The sequence below is a fragment of the Oryzias melastigma genome, linkage group LG22, assembly GCF_002922805.2.
Source record: "Oryzias melastigma strain HK-1 linkage group LG22, ASM292280v2, whole genome shotgun sequence".
Classification (NCBI taxonomy): Eukaryota; Metazoa; Chordata; class Actinopteri; order Beloniformes; family Adrianichthyidae; genus Oryzias; species Oryzias melastigma.
The window spans coordinates 20,329,314-20,340,906 of NC_050533.1; the positions used below are offsets into that span (position 1 = coordinate 20,329,314).

Sequence of the window (11,593 nt, forward strand, 5' to 3'; positions counted from 1 at the left end):
TAAAAAAAAAAAAAAAAAAAGCTTAGCTGTTAATCATTCATGTATGAAAACAGGAACTGTTGGGTTTGCTCTGGTTACCTTAGGCCTGGTCAGTCCCTGGTCTCTGTGTTCTTCTTGGCACTCAGAAGATTTCGTTTTGTTCTCCCTCAGCTGTGCATTGTGGGACAGTACTTGGTTGTTGGCCTTCAGGACGTGGTTCAGCACATGGAGGCAGTACGCACTCCGGACCTGAGGACCCAGCTTGAGTGGGCACGTCTCTGAATAATACAAATCCCTGTAAGAGGCCATGAGGGTCAGTAACTCCAGCTGGAGGGGGCTCATCTCCTCAGGCGTCTCCTTGGGGTCGCATATTTGGTTCAGGTCCTTCCAGCTGGTTGCCAAACACTTGTGGAAAACGGGGAGACTTCCATCTTTCTGCAGACCGGCATGACCAAATTTTTCCAAGAAAGAGGTGCAGAGAAGCGTTCCCATTTTAGGTAACTATTAAACAAAAAAGGACAGAAACTGTAAGTGGAGTTTAGTGAAAAAGTAAATTACTTTACAACAAAATGAGTCATCCCATACAGTAGTTTGAGTTCTTGATTTAGCTCCAGATGTTATTTTCTGCACGTCTTCTTCAGTCAGCTCGGTGTTCAAATGCTGATGGAACATATCTGCAGGTAAAGTCAAAGCATTAGTAATTATAACAGAAAAAATAAGATCCACTTAAAAAGACATCTTTATTAGGGGTGTAATGGTTCATTTTAACAACAATTCAATTGATATAATTCATGGTTGAAAATCTTTTTTTGAATGATCCAATTTGCTGACCTAAAATCAATCCAGGACATCTTTATCCAAAACTTCAACCAGTCTGACTCAGAGATAAATACCTGTGCAGGTGAAGTTTTCTACATTCTTTGCATTTCTTCAAAATAATCAAGTGTAAATGAAATATGTGTACAAACAGTAAACATAAATGAATGTCAAATCCATTCACATTTTAGTTTCATAAAGTTCAGCCCACTGTTGTTTTTCCACATCAAAACAACATTATTAGAACATTTATGTATTTTTGAATCAGTTTTATAATGGTATAGTTTCACTCTGATTTGATCGTAGGAATACAAATCGATTAATCAATTAATCGTTACACCCCAAGTACATAATGACGCTTTCACAACTTCTGACCTTCGCTGTTGTCCTCCTGCTCAGAGCCGTCGGCTTCATCTTGCTCTTTTTTGTTCAGGAAGTTTGTCTCGAGGCAAAACTCCGACTCGTGCTCCTTGTCGATGAACTCTTCCTTTTTAACCTCATTTTGCTCCTTCTGCTCCTCCTCATTTTCTCCTGCTTCTTCATTAGCGAGCTCCTCCGGCTCTTCCACGTCTTCTTCATCGTCGTTATCACTTACATCCTCAGCTTCATCACCCACTTCTGTAAACAGTAAAAACAAATCATGTTTTTAACATGTTCTTGTGGCATTTTTCTGATGGAGACAAATTAAGAAAACTATTCTCAAAACTGTATTTCTGAGTATATCTATGAACATCTTTGTTTTCCTCGTCTGACCAGGAATCTGGATCAAAACTGTGCGTCTGGATTACTCCATTATTGCTCAACATTTTTGTTGCACCGCTAATGTTAGCTTGGGGATGTAAGCAGTTGTTAGCTAGTGGGAGAGGATTTAATTATAGGGATGATGGGAAGTAGGGCAGGCTTACTCTGCACCAACACTCTATAGAAATTCTGTCCTAGAAAACAACACAGGTTTTTGATTTTGGCTAAAAACAGCAAAATCCTAATTAAAAGCCTTCTGAGAATGATTTTAAGATAAATCATAAGATGATTGGAGTGGGACTTTAAGGCTAAATGTGCTCAAAAAAGGCATTTTTAGAATCACCTTCACTTAGAAGTTCCTCCTCTTCCTCCTCATCCTCCGAGCTTTCCTCCTCTTCACTCGGTGCATGACTTGTGGATCGGTTTAGAGTTGAAAGAAGTTTCTGATAGGCTGTTTGATTCTCTGGTTCCTCCTCTTCTTCATCTTCTTGCTCATCAGGGTGTTCAGGTGAATGTTCTGGGCTGGGAGGCTAAAGCAGACACAAAATCAGAGTGTAACAAACCAGAGTTCAGCAGGATAACAAGAGGAAAGGGAAACTCACCAGCTCCACTATCTCCACCCTTTCAGAACCCTCAGAAACTCTATGGGAAACGCAGAAAAGATAAAGAAACAGTCAGAGAAACGTGTGTAATACAGTCAGATACCATAGTATATGTATATGGCAGAGATTAACAATTATGTCAGTGCACACAGACTTAATAATCTGGTAGTTGTAGGTCAACAGGCAGAAGTCTAACTCAGTAGTTATGTGAATACTCGACATTTTTAATCCAAATAAAGGTCAAATTTAACGAACATCAACTAAATTATTAAATATCAGCTGTTAGCAGAACTTGTAAATGGAAACATGTTTTCTTGATACCCCATCATTCAGAAGTCTGAATATGTCCTACAACTTGCTAGCTTACAATGAAACCGCGCTTACACGTCGTGGAATGGATGCTCCTCTCCGAATTCCTTCAAGTGTTTCTTCTGTTTTTTGGACAGTTTCGTAAAAAGATTGCTTTTCTGTCTCCGCTTCCCCATGTTTGCTATGCTTTCGAATCGCACGTGTGAAGGAATGACTTCTTCTATGGTGGAGGAGAGGAGCGCAGCTCTAGCTCCGCCTACAGGTGTGGAGGAGTATTGCAGGTTCAAAACGTCTATTTTAAATGTTTGTTGTAAATAAAAATGTTATTGTTTTGGAAAAATGTATTACTTTTTTAAAAGAAAATATGGTGTTTGTTTTTCTTCCTTTTCTGTTTTTTAGATATGTCTTTGCCTCTTTATTGTCAATGAGGTAGCTTCAATTCTATTCTATTTAATGAAAAAAAGGCACATTTGTACAATATTATTAAAAAGCAATACCCTTTTTCTTGTTACAGTCAATAAAAATGAAATATAAGGAAAAGTATAAAACAAAGTGCTATTAAAAATTACATAAATACTAAAAAAAATAAATGATAAAACAATAAAACAAAGGCATATCTCCCATTCTGGATTCATCATACGTTCTATTGCACAGACACCTTTAGGTTGAATTTAAAGAGATAATGAAAATGTTGATGTATTTATCATTATTATTTTCTTTGATGACATGCTGACAAAAATGTGTTGTTAAACTAACAGGAAAAGTAAAAGGGGCGGGCTTTAATAAGCTTAGCTTCTGCCTGCTCCTTTACCAACATGCCCAAATTTTGTTTGAAATGTTCCCATTCTTTTGTTAATGTCATGTTTTCAAGATGTTTTTCTTTCTTGTTTTAATTAATTTTTAAATTACGTTTCCTTGCTGAATTGTTATTGGCATGTTGGAAAAATAAAATCAATCCAACCAATCAAAGAGACTATTGCTCTCGGATAAAAACTGTTCTTGAACCGATTATTTCTGCGCGTCATTGTTTGGTATCTTTCCCCAAAGGGCAGCAGTTCAAACACTTTATGTCCTGGGTGTGATGTATCCCTGATGATATAGTTTGAATGTTCATAGAACAGATCAGCAGCAAATTAGTAGTAGAATACAAAGATTCTGAAGGAGAAAAGCGGCGTGAGCAGAATCTGCTGGAATTACCGTGTTATTGCTTGAAAAATGTTAAGATTTTGTGTTTAAGCGTCACTGGCGACACTTCAAGTATTAAAGCAGGGGTGTCCAAAGTCAGTCCTCGAGATCCGACATGTTTTCCAACCAACCTGCCGTTGAAGCTCCTTGTTGGACAAAGACACCTGATCCAGGTAATCAGCAGCAGATAGAGGAGAGTTTCTGGAAAACCAGCAGGAGGTCAGCCCTTGAGGATTGACTTTAGACATCCCTGTGTCAAAGGTTTAAGAATTAAGAAAGGCCAACTTTTTGTTTTGACCAGGGGTTGGCAACCTTTAACAGTAAAAGAGCCCTTTGGGCTTGTTGCTGTATCCCTTTTGGGTTGCTGGAGCCTATCCCAGCAGCTACTATTTAACAAAACTTGGAGTACACTCTGGACAGGTTACCAATCGGTTGCAGGGTCACACACTCTCATATACACACCTAGGAGAAACTTAGAGTCACTTTTACCCTACAAAGCATGTTTTTGGAAGCCGGAGTCCCCAGAAAACCCAAACGAGTATGAGGAGAACATGAAAACTCCACACAGAAAGATCCCAGCCAGGACGCCTACTGGTGTGAGGTGATGGCGCTAACTACTACACCACTGTGCAGCCTGCTGTAAAGGTCATTGAAGGTTATCTGGGGTATTCTCCGTGAGTCCTCGCTCCATGCATGGTTCATGATCCAACAGGATCAGATACAAGCCATGTGCTGCTTGAAAACTAACCTTGATCAATTATTGAACATTGCAATATCGACTTACTGTTTGCTTCTTTTAGCTGTTGCCATGGCAGAAGTCTATATATTATTGAGCATTTGTGAGTGTTAGGGTTTTACTCTGGGTATTTTCGGCTCCCTTTGACACGTCAGCAGGATATTTTTGCTCCATGGATTCGTACCTCCATGGTTGAGGCTGTGAAACCACATTGTTCTCCATCTGATGGGATGTAAACAATGTGAGACTCGCTTATGTTTCCATGGAGGAGCCAAGAATGAAGCAGGAAAGAGACAAAGCTGGGAAAACCGTCAGGTTTCGGGTAGCGTCTGCCAACAGCGGCCGGGTCCTGGCTGAGGTGTTCAAGGACGACAGAGCCTGGCGTGGCTCGGGATCAGACTCAGTGGACTCTGACGGTGCCAGCAGCCCCGAGGCGGAGCAGAGCAGCCCTCTGCCCGCCAGCGAGGCCAACCGACATCTGAACGGCTTGGCGGCGGGGGAGGCCGCAGTGGACGAGAATGGCTGTGAACCCGACGACCTGCTTCTGTACGCCAGCGTCAAGAGAGAGATGGTGTTCAGCAACAAGAGGATCAACATCTGCAGCAAGAACGGGACCATACGAGGAGTGAGGAACAAGGTGAGCGCTGGCCAAGTGCTCTTCAACAACCTGTCCAACATGTACTCAGTAAGTTACAAACCTCTGTCAGCCTGTTAGAGTCAAATCCAGCGACCACACTGACCTGCAGACATTGTTTGTGTTTTTGAGGGTTCCTACCGTCATCAGAGGAGGAAGCCATGGGAGAAACAGTGATGACGAGGAGAAAAAGTTACAAACTCCTGGATTTTTCATCTGTATCTACATTATCCGTCTTCCAAAATGATTAAGACAAAGCCTTCATGCATTTAAATGTTTTTAAAAAATCAATAAGTCTCTTTAAAATCTAATATTTCTGCAAAATTAGTCATGTTTTGAAACCTTTCAAGTTGTTATTTTATTTTAAAATTTTACAATTTGATTAAATGAACCAGAATTAGATTTTATTTTGAAGTAAATCAAAGCAAATAAAGAAATTCTTAGCCTTTATTCCCATTTTATTTTAATTACAATAATTTTGAGAAACTTCTAAATCAAATAAATTAAAAATAAAAAAGAAGAACTTCATAAAAACTCACTATAATATCTTGTGTCTTGAACACCGATGACAGGAGTTTGCTTTCTACTCAATCAGCTCTGTCACAGCACCAAAAGTAAACTATTGAATTTTTAAAAAGTTCTGATGAAAGCTGTTTTCTTTGTCTGCTAACAGCAGCAGCACTTATAAAGACACGCTGGTGCACTGAGCTGTTTGAGAACAGTTTTTTTTGTGTGAATCTTTTTTATAATTTTTGTGAAATATGACCGAATTTTGTATGTTTTTGATTTTTGGGAGTTTTTGCTAAAATGCAAACAGCCATATGGAAAAGAAAGCATGACTTTTTATTTTGGAAGTTCATGTATTGAGACCTAAAATAATAATAAAAAAACGTGTGTGGTCTTATAAATTTGGTAGATATCTTCTTAGTGAAGAAACACAAGACTGACTGGAATGTGTCAGAGTTATTATCTATTGATGAGCTGCAGGTACAACCTGTCACATTTTAAGTGATTATTAGCAGGTGTACAAACCCACATTAAGGCTTAAATTGTCTTAAGAGCAGTTTTAGTAAAAATGCTTTTAATTAAAACTTTGAATGAACTAGAAACATATCTAATCAGAAGTCCTTTGGACAGTCGACCCATAAAGAGAAGTTTAGTGGAACACATTTAATATTTGTGAAGGGAAAATACTGATTTTAGTTTGTTTTTGCAACCTGGGATAATTATTATTCCAGAAACCAGTTGAAATTCGTATTATTATATTACTGAGACATTCATAGAGTAGTTTTTATGCGATTACTACAATGAAAATGGGCGAGTGTGTCAAAATAAATCCTTAAAATTTCAATTAAAACTGTTTTAAACATTTTATTCCGAAACATAAAACCTCCAAACTGAAAGTTTTGCTTTTTTTTAAACAAAATGTCAAAAAAAGTTTGAAAATTTTGTATCATTTGAAGTTGGGTTTATTTATACATGACATGTACTACATTCTTTATACTACATATGTTACATTGTATGTATGTTACTTCACAATATCTACAAAATAGTTTGAATGATCTGAAAGCGCTGCGTTTGGTGTGTCAGTGTGGGGCAGTATTCATGTTACTATTTTTATTTGTTATTCCAAAATAGAAAATTAAAAAAAATCACAAATTTGATGCTTTTTTCCTTAAAATTTTGATGTATTTTAAATATTAAATTGAAGAATTGTCTTCTGCAATGTCAAAAGTAAATGTTTGCAATTCTCTCTCGAGCTTAATAGACTTTTTTATTTTGTCATCCTCATCAGTTAACATTTGTTAATGCAAAATCAACAACATTTTACAGTATTAGGACAATAAGAAGTTTATGAATATATGTACTGGCACTAAAAATATTTTGATAATTACAAATTATCTATATATATATTCAGATGCAGTTATAGTTTAAACAGAATGCATTTGATTTGATATATGGTTTCATTTTTTAGATTAAGGGGTAATTTCTGGTCACACTTCCCGTCTCTGAACCAGTTAGGAGAGACCATTACTCACCAAATGTGACCATGGTCATGAATTATACATGTGTGTGTCTGTTTGCAGTTGGTGCAAATGTGAGGGTAGAGGTGAGGATACAGCTAGAGCTTTTTTATTGGTCAATAAACACAATATATTAGGAGAAAGTCAGCCGTTACAAACCCGAACAAGTCACATCTGAAGGGATTTCAATGGGTCTGTTTCAGAATGAACTCATCTGAACGGGAAACTTTCCAGAGTGTGCAAATATGAACAGAAAATAACCGTTTTGGGTTTTTTTTGAGGGGATGAAAATGAACGTAGTGAAACTGCTCATAAAATCCATTATTCCTGTCTGTCACTTTATAGGAAGTTAATCTAAAATCGGAAGAGGCATTCCAAGTATTTAAAATACAGTACTCAGATTGTGTGGAATACCGTACAAAATACGTTTTAAAGCATTTTATATTTAAAAATGAATACTTTGAAAGAAAGCATCTTTCCCAAAATTGAGTAATGATAAAAATAGGATGAAAACTATTCATTTGAACATTATCTAAATGAGAAGGAGGGATGACCGGGGTCTGGAGGAGTGCCAGGTTTCCCCAACCAAACAGGTGTGAGGGGCATTATGGTGAAGGGGACCAGCAGAGGAGCGGCCCTGTCGGCCATCTGGAGCTGACAAACAGGGGGAGGAATATTTTTTGTCTCGTAGACAGATGATAAGAGGAAAAGTGGCTTCACATTAAAAAGTTTAAAAGCTGATAGTTCTGAAACGTTTTTAAAAAATCATTTTCAAAAGTGTTTCCTAAAGTTGCCAAATTTCCGCTTCCAGTTAGAGATTTTTTCTGACGCTATCTTGCATGTGGCGTTCACCTGGGTCGCTTATGTCCAGGGCAACCAAACCCTAAATCAATTTTTTTTTGTCTGTGGACCTTCATAAATGGGGCTTTTTTGAGATATTAAAATAAACTTGTTTAATTCCTGAAAACATAGTCAAGAAACGTATTTTTGCTGCCCCCTACAGGTTGACTCGAGGTATTACAATTGAATTTTGTGATTGGTCTACGGGTGTAAGTCTTAGGATTTCTGCATCATCATGCTCTGAAACTCCAGTACAAAAGCAAGAATCAATATTTGATTCTGTTACTATAACTCCCCCCTTCTACTCTGCCCTGTTTGGTTACCCTTTAAGCTCACTGAGGGTAGTTAACTTACAGACAAGTAAAGATGACAAGCAAATGGAATCAGGTGACATGTGGATGGGGAAAACCCCAAAACCTGGAAAATGAAGACCTAAAAACAAAATCCCTAAAACCAAACAAAAAAAGCTGTTAAAATAGTGCAAACCTCACTATAAAAATTAAAAAATAGTCAGAAGTTTGAGGCAAATTTGTTTAGATCTGAAAACTGTTGCATTTAGCTTATTTTTTCCAAAAAAATTCTTAAGTTGAATGTTTATTTTAGATAATTTAGTTAAAATACTCTATAATAAAAACACGCAAACAAAAACAGCACAAAGGTGATTCAATCCTAGAATTTAAAAAAAAAATCACCATTTATTGAAGTGTCACAGCAAAGCTCTCGATTTCCCCTCATAATAGTCGGAACCTCCGCAGTTTCCTGCTTTCCCTTTAAGCGGCGCGTTTATGCAACCAGCGCTCACCTGCCGCGTTCAGCACCAAGGACAGCGACCCGGCCAGCGCTCGGCGGACCGACTCCTCCCGCACCCCCGCACGGCGGTCCCTGCGGTCCCTGCGGGCAGGGGGCACGCTCCTCCGGTCATCACGCGCAGATGGAGCCGTTTCCTCCCCTATCACGTTACTGCGGCACCGGTGGTCTCCGCAGCTCTCGGGCTTCCTCGAACGGCATGGCGGCAGCTCCACGCGCATGAAAGACGCAGCGGAGCCAGAAATCTGCAGAAAATCTGCTCCCACTCCACGCCCTGCCATCCTCCCCGTTAGCTGCCCGGCACCATGTCTCCTCCTGCGTCGGCGGCGGCTGCCAGTGAAAGCAGCACGACCACCGTCCTCGAGGAGGACACCAGAGAGGAGGTAATTGGACATTTCTGCAAATTCTGATGTTTTTTCAGCTGCAGAAATGTCTGTCTTACCCTTTTTCTGCATGCTCTTTTGATAGTTTTAGTCCAATAATGATTTATTTTTCTTTCTCCTCTCATCAGCAAAGACCTCTGAAGCAGTCTCTGAGCAAATCCTTTTGCCGGGAGAGTTTCTGGAAATGCCTTCTCCTGTCTGTTCTCATGTACGGCTGTGTGGGGGTGATGATCTGGTGCCATGTCACCAAGGTGACCCGCCTCACCTTTGACAGTGCCTTCAAAGGGAAATCCATGATGTACCACGACAGTCCCTGCTCCGACGGCTACATCTACATCCCCCTGGCTCTGCTGGGCATGCTCTACCTGGTCTACCTGGTGGAGTGCTGGCACTGCCACGTGAAGAACGAGCTGCAGCACAAAGTGGACGTGGAGGGCATCAGCGAGCGCATCCAGAGGATGCAGCAGGCCAAGCCCTGCATCTGGTGGAAGGCCATCAGCTACCACTACGTCCGCAGAACCCGACAGGTCACCCGCTACCGCAACGGGGATGCATACACCAGCACGCAGGTGTACCACGAGCGTGTCAACACACATGTAGCGGAGGCGGAGTTCGACTACAGCCACTGCGGGGTCAAAGATGTTTCCAAACAGCTGCTGGGTCTGGAGAAGTCTCCTCTCACAAAGATGCGGTTCACTAAGTGCTTTAGTTTTGCCAATGTGGAGTCGGAGAATTCGTACCTGACTCAGAGAGCTCGGTTTTTCACTGACAACGAGGGTCTGGACGACTACATGGAAGCCAGGGAGGGCATGCACTTGAAAAATGTTGACCTGAAGGAGTACGTCATGGTGCTGTCTGACCCCGAGCACCAGCCCTGGTATCTGTCCCACTACGTCTTCTGGTTTGCTTCTTTCCTCACCTTCTCCTGGCCGCTCCGAGTGTTTACTGAGTACCGCACTGCATACGTTCACTACCGTGTGGAGAAGCTCTTTGGGCACGACTACATCCCCGTGACCCCGTGTGACGACAGGCCTTACTGGCGCCGGATCCCTCGCGTGAACACCATTGACAGCACTGAGCTGGAATGGCACATTCGCTCCAACCAGCAGCTGGTGCCCAGCTACTCTGAAGCGGGCCTGATGGACTTGGCCCAGTGCCCGTCCGGCTTCAATGGGCTTCGTCAGAATTGTGAGCGCTGCCACCGAGCGATCAGCTGCTCCTCCGTGTTCTCCAGGAGCGCCCTGAGCATCTGCAACGGCACCAGCCCCCGCATCCCCTTCAGCGGCAGCCGCTTCTCCTTGGCGCGCCGCTACGGGTCCCAGCGCAGCTGCTTCTGGAGGAGCGGCAGCCTGGACGACCAGGAGAGCCCCAGCGAAAACACCCGCTGCCTGTCCGAGCGCCTCACCACAGACGACGAGGAGCCTCCGGACTATCAGGACGCTCACTGCTACCCGGTCCTCATCATCCACTGCAGTGAGAACTGCCACAATCACAGATCCTTCCACAGAAACGGCGCCTGCGTGGAGACTTCTTTATGACCACAGAAGCTCTGGTAAAAGCGTAGCGTCGCCTCGGTAGCAGGTCGGCACACAGAGCATGCTCAAAGGTCTGAAAGCCACATCCACAAACTCATAATCGTAGGAAACAACTGCCTGAATCCTTAATGTGGGAGTCACCAAAGCAATAACAGGAACAAATCCATGAAAGAGCTTTTGTGGAAAAATGTGTCTGTCTGGCTTTTGGTGAAACCAAGGAGACTAAGACTGTTACGCTATACACCATAACTTTACAGATCTCATTGAAACGCTACCGTTACCTCAGAGGATCTTTGTCGTGACATCATCATCAACAGTGGCTCCACCTCCTGAAGTACAGCAATAATGGGATGTGTCTGGATTCCCGCACTACTCCTTAAATGTGCAGAGTTGTCCAGAGGCCTGGAATTTAACTCAACCTTTATCTTAAACAGCAAATATGGTGTCACCCTTTAGCCGAAGTAAAAATCTGATAAATATGAACATTTTATACATGTTCTAATGATGAAAACGTGAATAATTTATACAAATGAAATTTAAAGACTGTTTTTTTTTGGTCAAACCAGGGACGGAGCTATGAGGGTTAAGGGGGGGCAGCTGCCCCACCAGCAAAAAGCTTTGCCCCCCAATTTTTAAAGGGGCATCTGGTCACATGCAGGCTGGACCAGAAACAATCTCTAACCGGAAGTGGAAATTTCCTAAACTTTAGGAAACCCTTTTAAAAATGATATTTTATAAACTTTTCAGATCTATCAGCTTTAAAGCTTTTAAATGTGAATAAACTGTAACTGTTTAGCACGGAGGTGTCAAACTCAATCACACAGGGGGCTAAAATCCACAACACACCTTAGGGGGCCGAACAAGATAAACATCCATTAAACACACTAAGACTACATTTATGGGACTTTTAAAAAGTAGCTTTTTAACATTACTATGAATAAAAAACAGGAATATTATTCCAGAATAAATCAACTTAAACTTTAAATAACTTTCAGTATTTTA

At 41.2% G+C, this 11,593-nt stretch overlaps 3 protein-coding genes across 3 annotated transcripts in view; 2 read left to right on the forward strand and 1 right to left on the reverse strand.

Moving 5' to 3' along the window:
- The window catches only part of utp25 (UTP25 small subunit processor component), an 8,211-nt gene extending 5,508 nt beyond the window's left edge, over positions 1 to 2,703 (reverse strand). The window contains exons 1-6 of the mRNA XM_024277901.2: positions 2,523 to 2,703; positions 2,139 to 2,178; positions 1,880 to 2,066; positions 1,171 to 1,413; positions 565 to 653; positions 79 to 480 (exon numbers count right to left, since the gene is read on the reverse strand). Of these exons, the coding sequence (XP_024133669.1) occupies positions 79 to 480; positions 565 to 653; positions 1,171 to 1,413; positions 1,880 to 2,066; positions 2,139 to 2,178; positions 2,523 to 2,623 (1,062 nt within the window). The 5' untranslated portion in view covers positions 2,624 to 2,703. The remainder of the gene's footprint in view (positions 1 to 78; positions 481 to 564; positions 654 to 1,170; positions 1,414 to 1,879; positions 2,067 to 2,138; positions 2,179 to 2,522) is intronic.
- Positions 2,704 to 4,455: 1,752 nt separating this feature from the next.
- Positions 4,456 to 5,350, forward strand: grxcr1b (glutaredoxin and cysteine rich domain containing 1 b). The gene is made up of 2 exons (XM_024274143.1): positions 4,456 to 5,053; positions 5,135 to 5,350. The coding sequence occupies exons 1-2, from the start codon at positions 4,631 to 4,633 to the stop codon at positions 5,177 to 5,179; spliced, it is 468 nt and encodes a 155-aa protein (XP_024129911.1). The 5' UTR covers positions 4,456 to 4,630; the 3' UTR covers positions 5,180 to 5,350.
- Positions 5,351 to 7,677: 2,327 nt separating this feature from the next.
- tmem151bb (transmembrane protein 151Bb) lies at positions 7,678 to 11,593 on the forward strand. Its single transcript, XM_024272017.2, has 2 exons — positions 7,678 to 9,056; positions 9,185 to 11,593. Exons 1-2 carry the CDS (start codon positions 8,979 to 8,981, stop codon positions 10,592 to 10,594), a joined length of 1,488 nt encoding a protein of 495 aa, XP_024127785.1. The 5' UTR covers positions 7,678 to 8,978; the 3' UTR covers positions 10,595 to 11,593.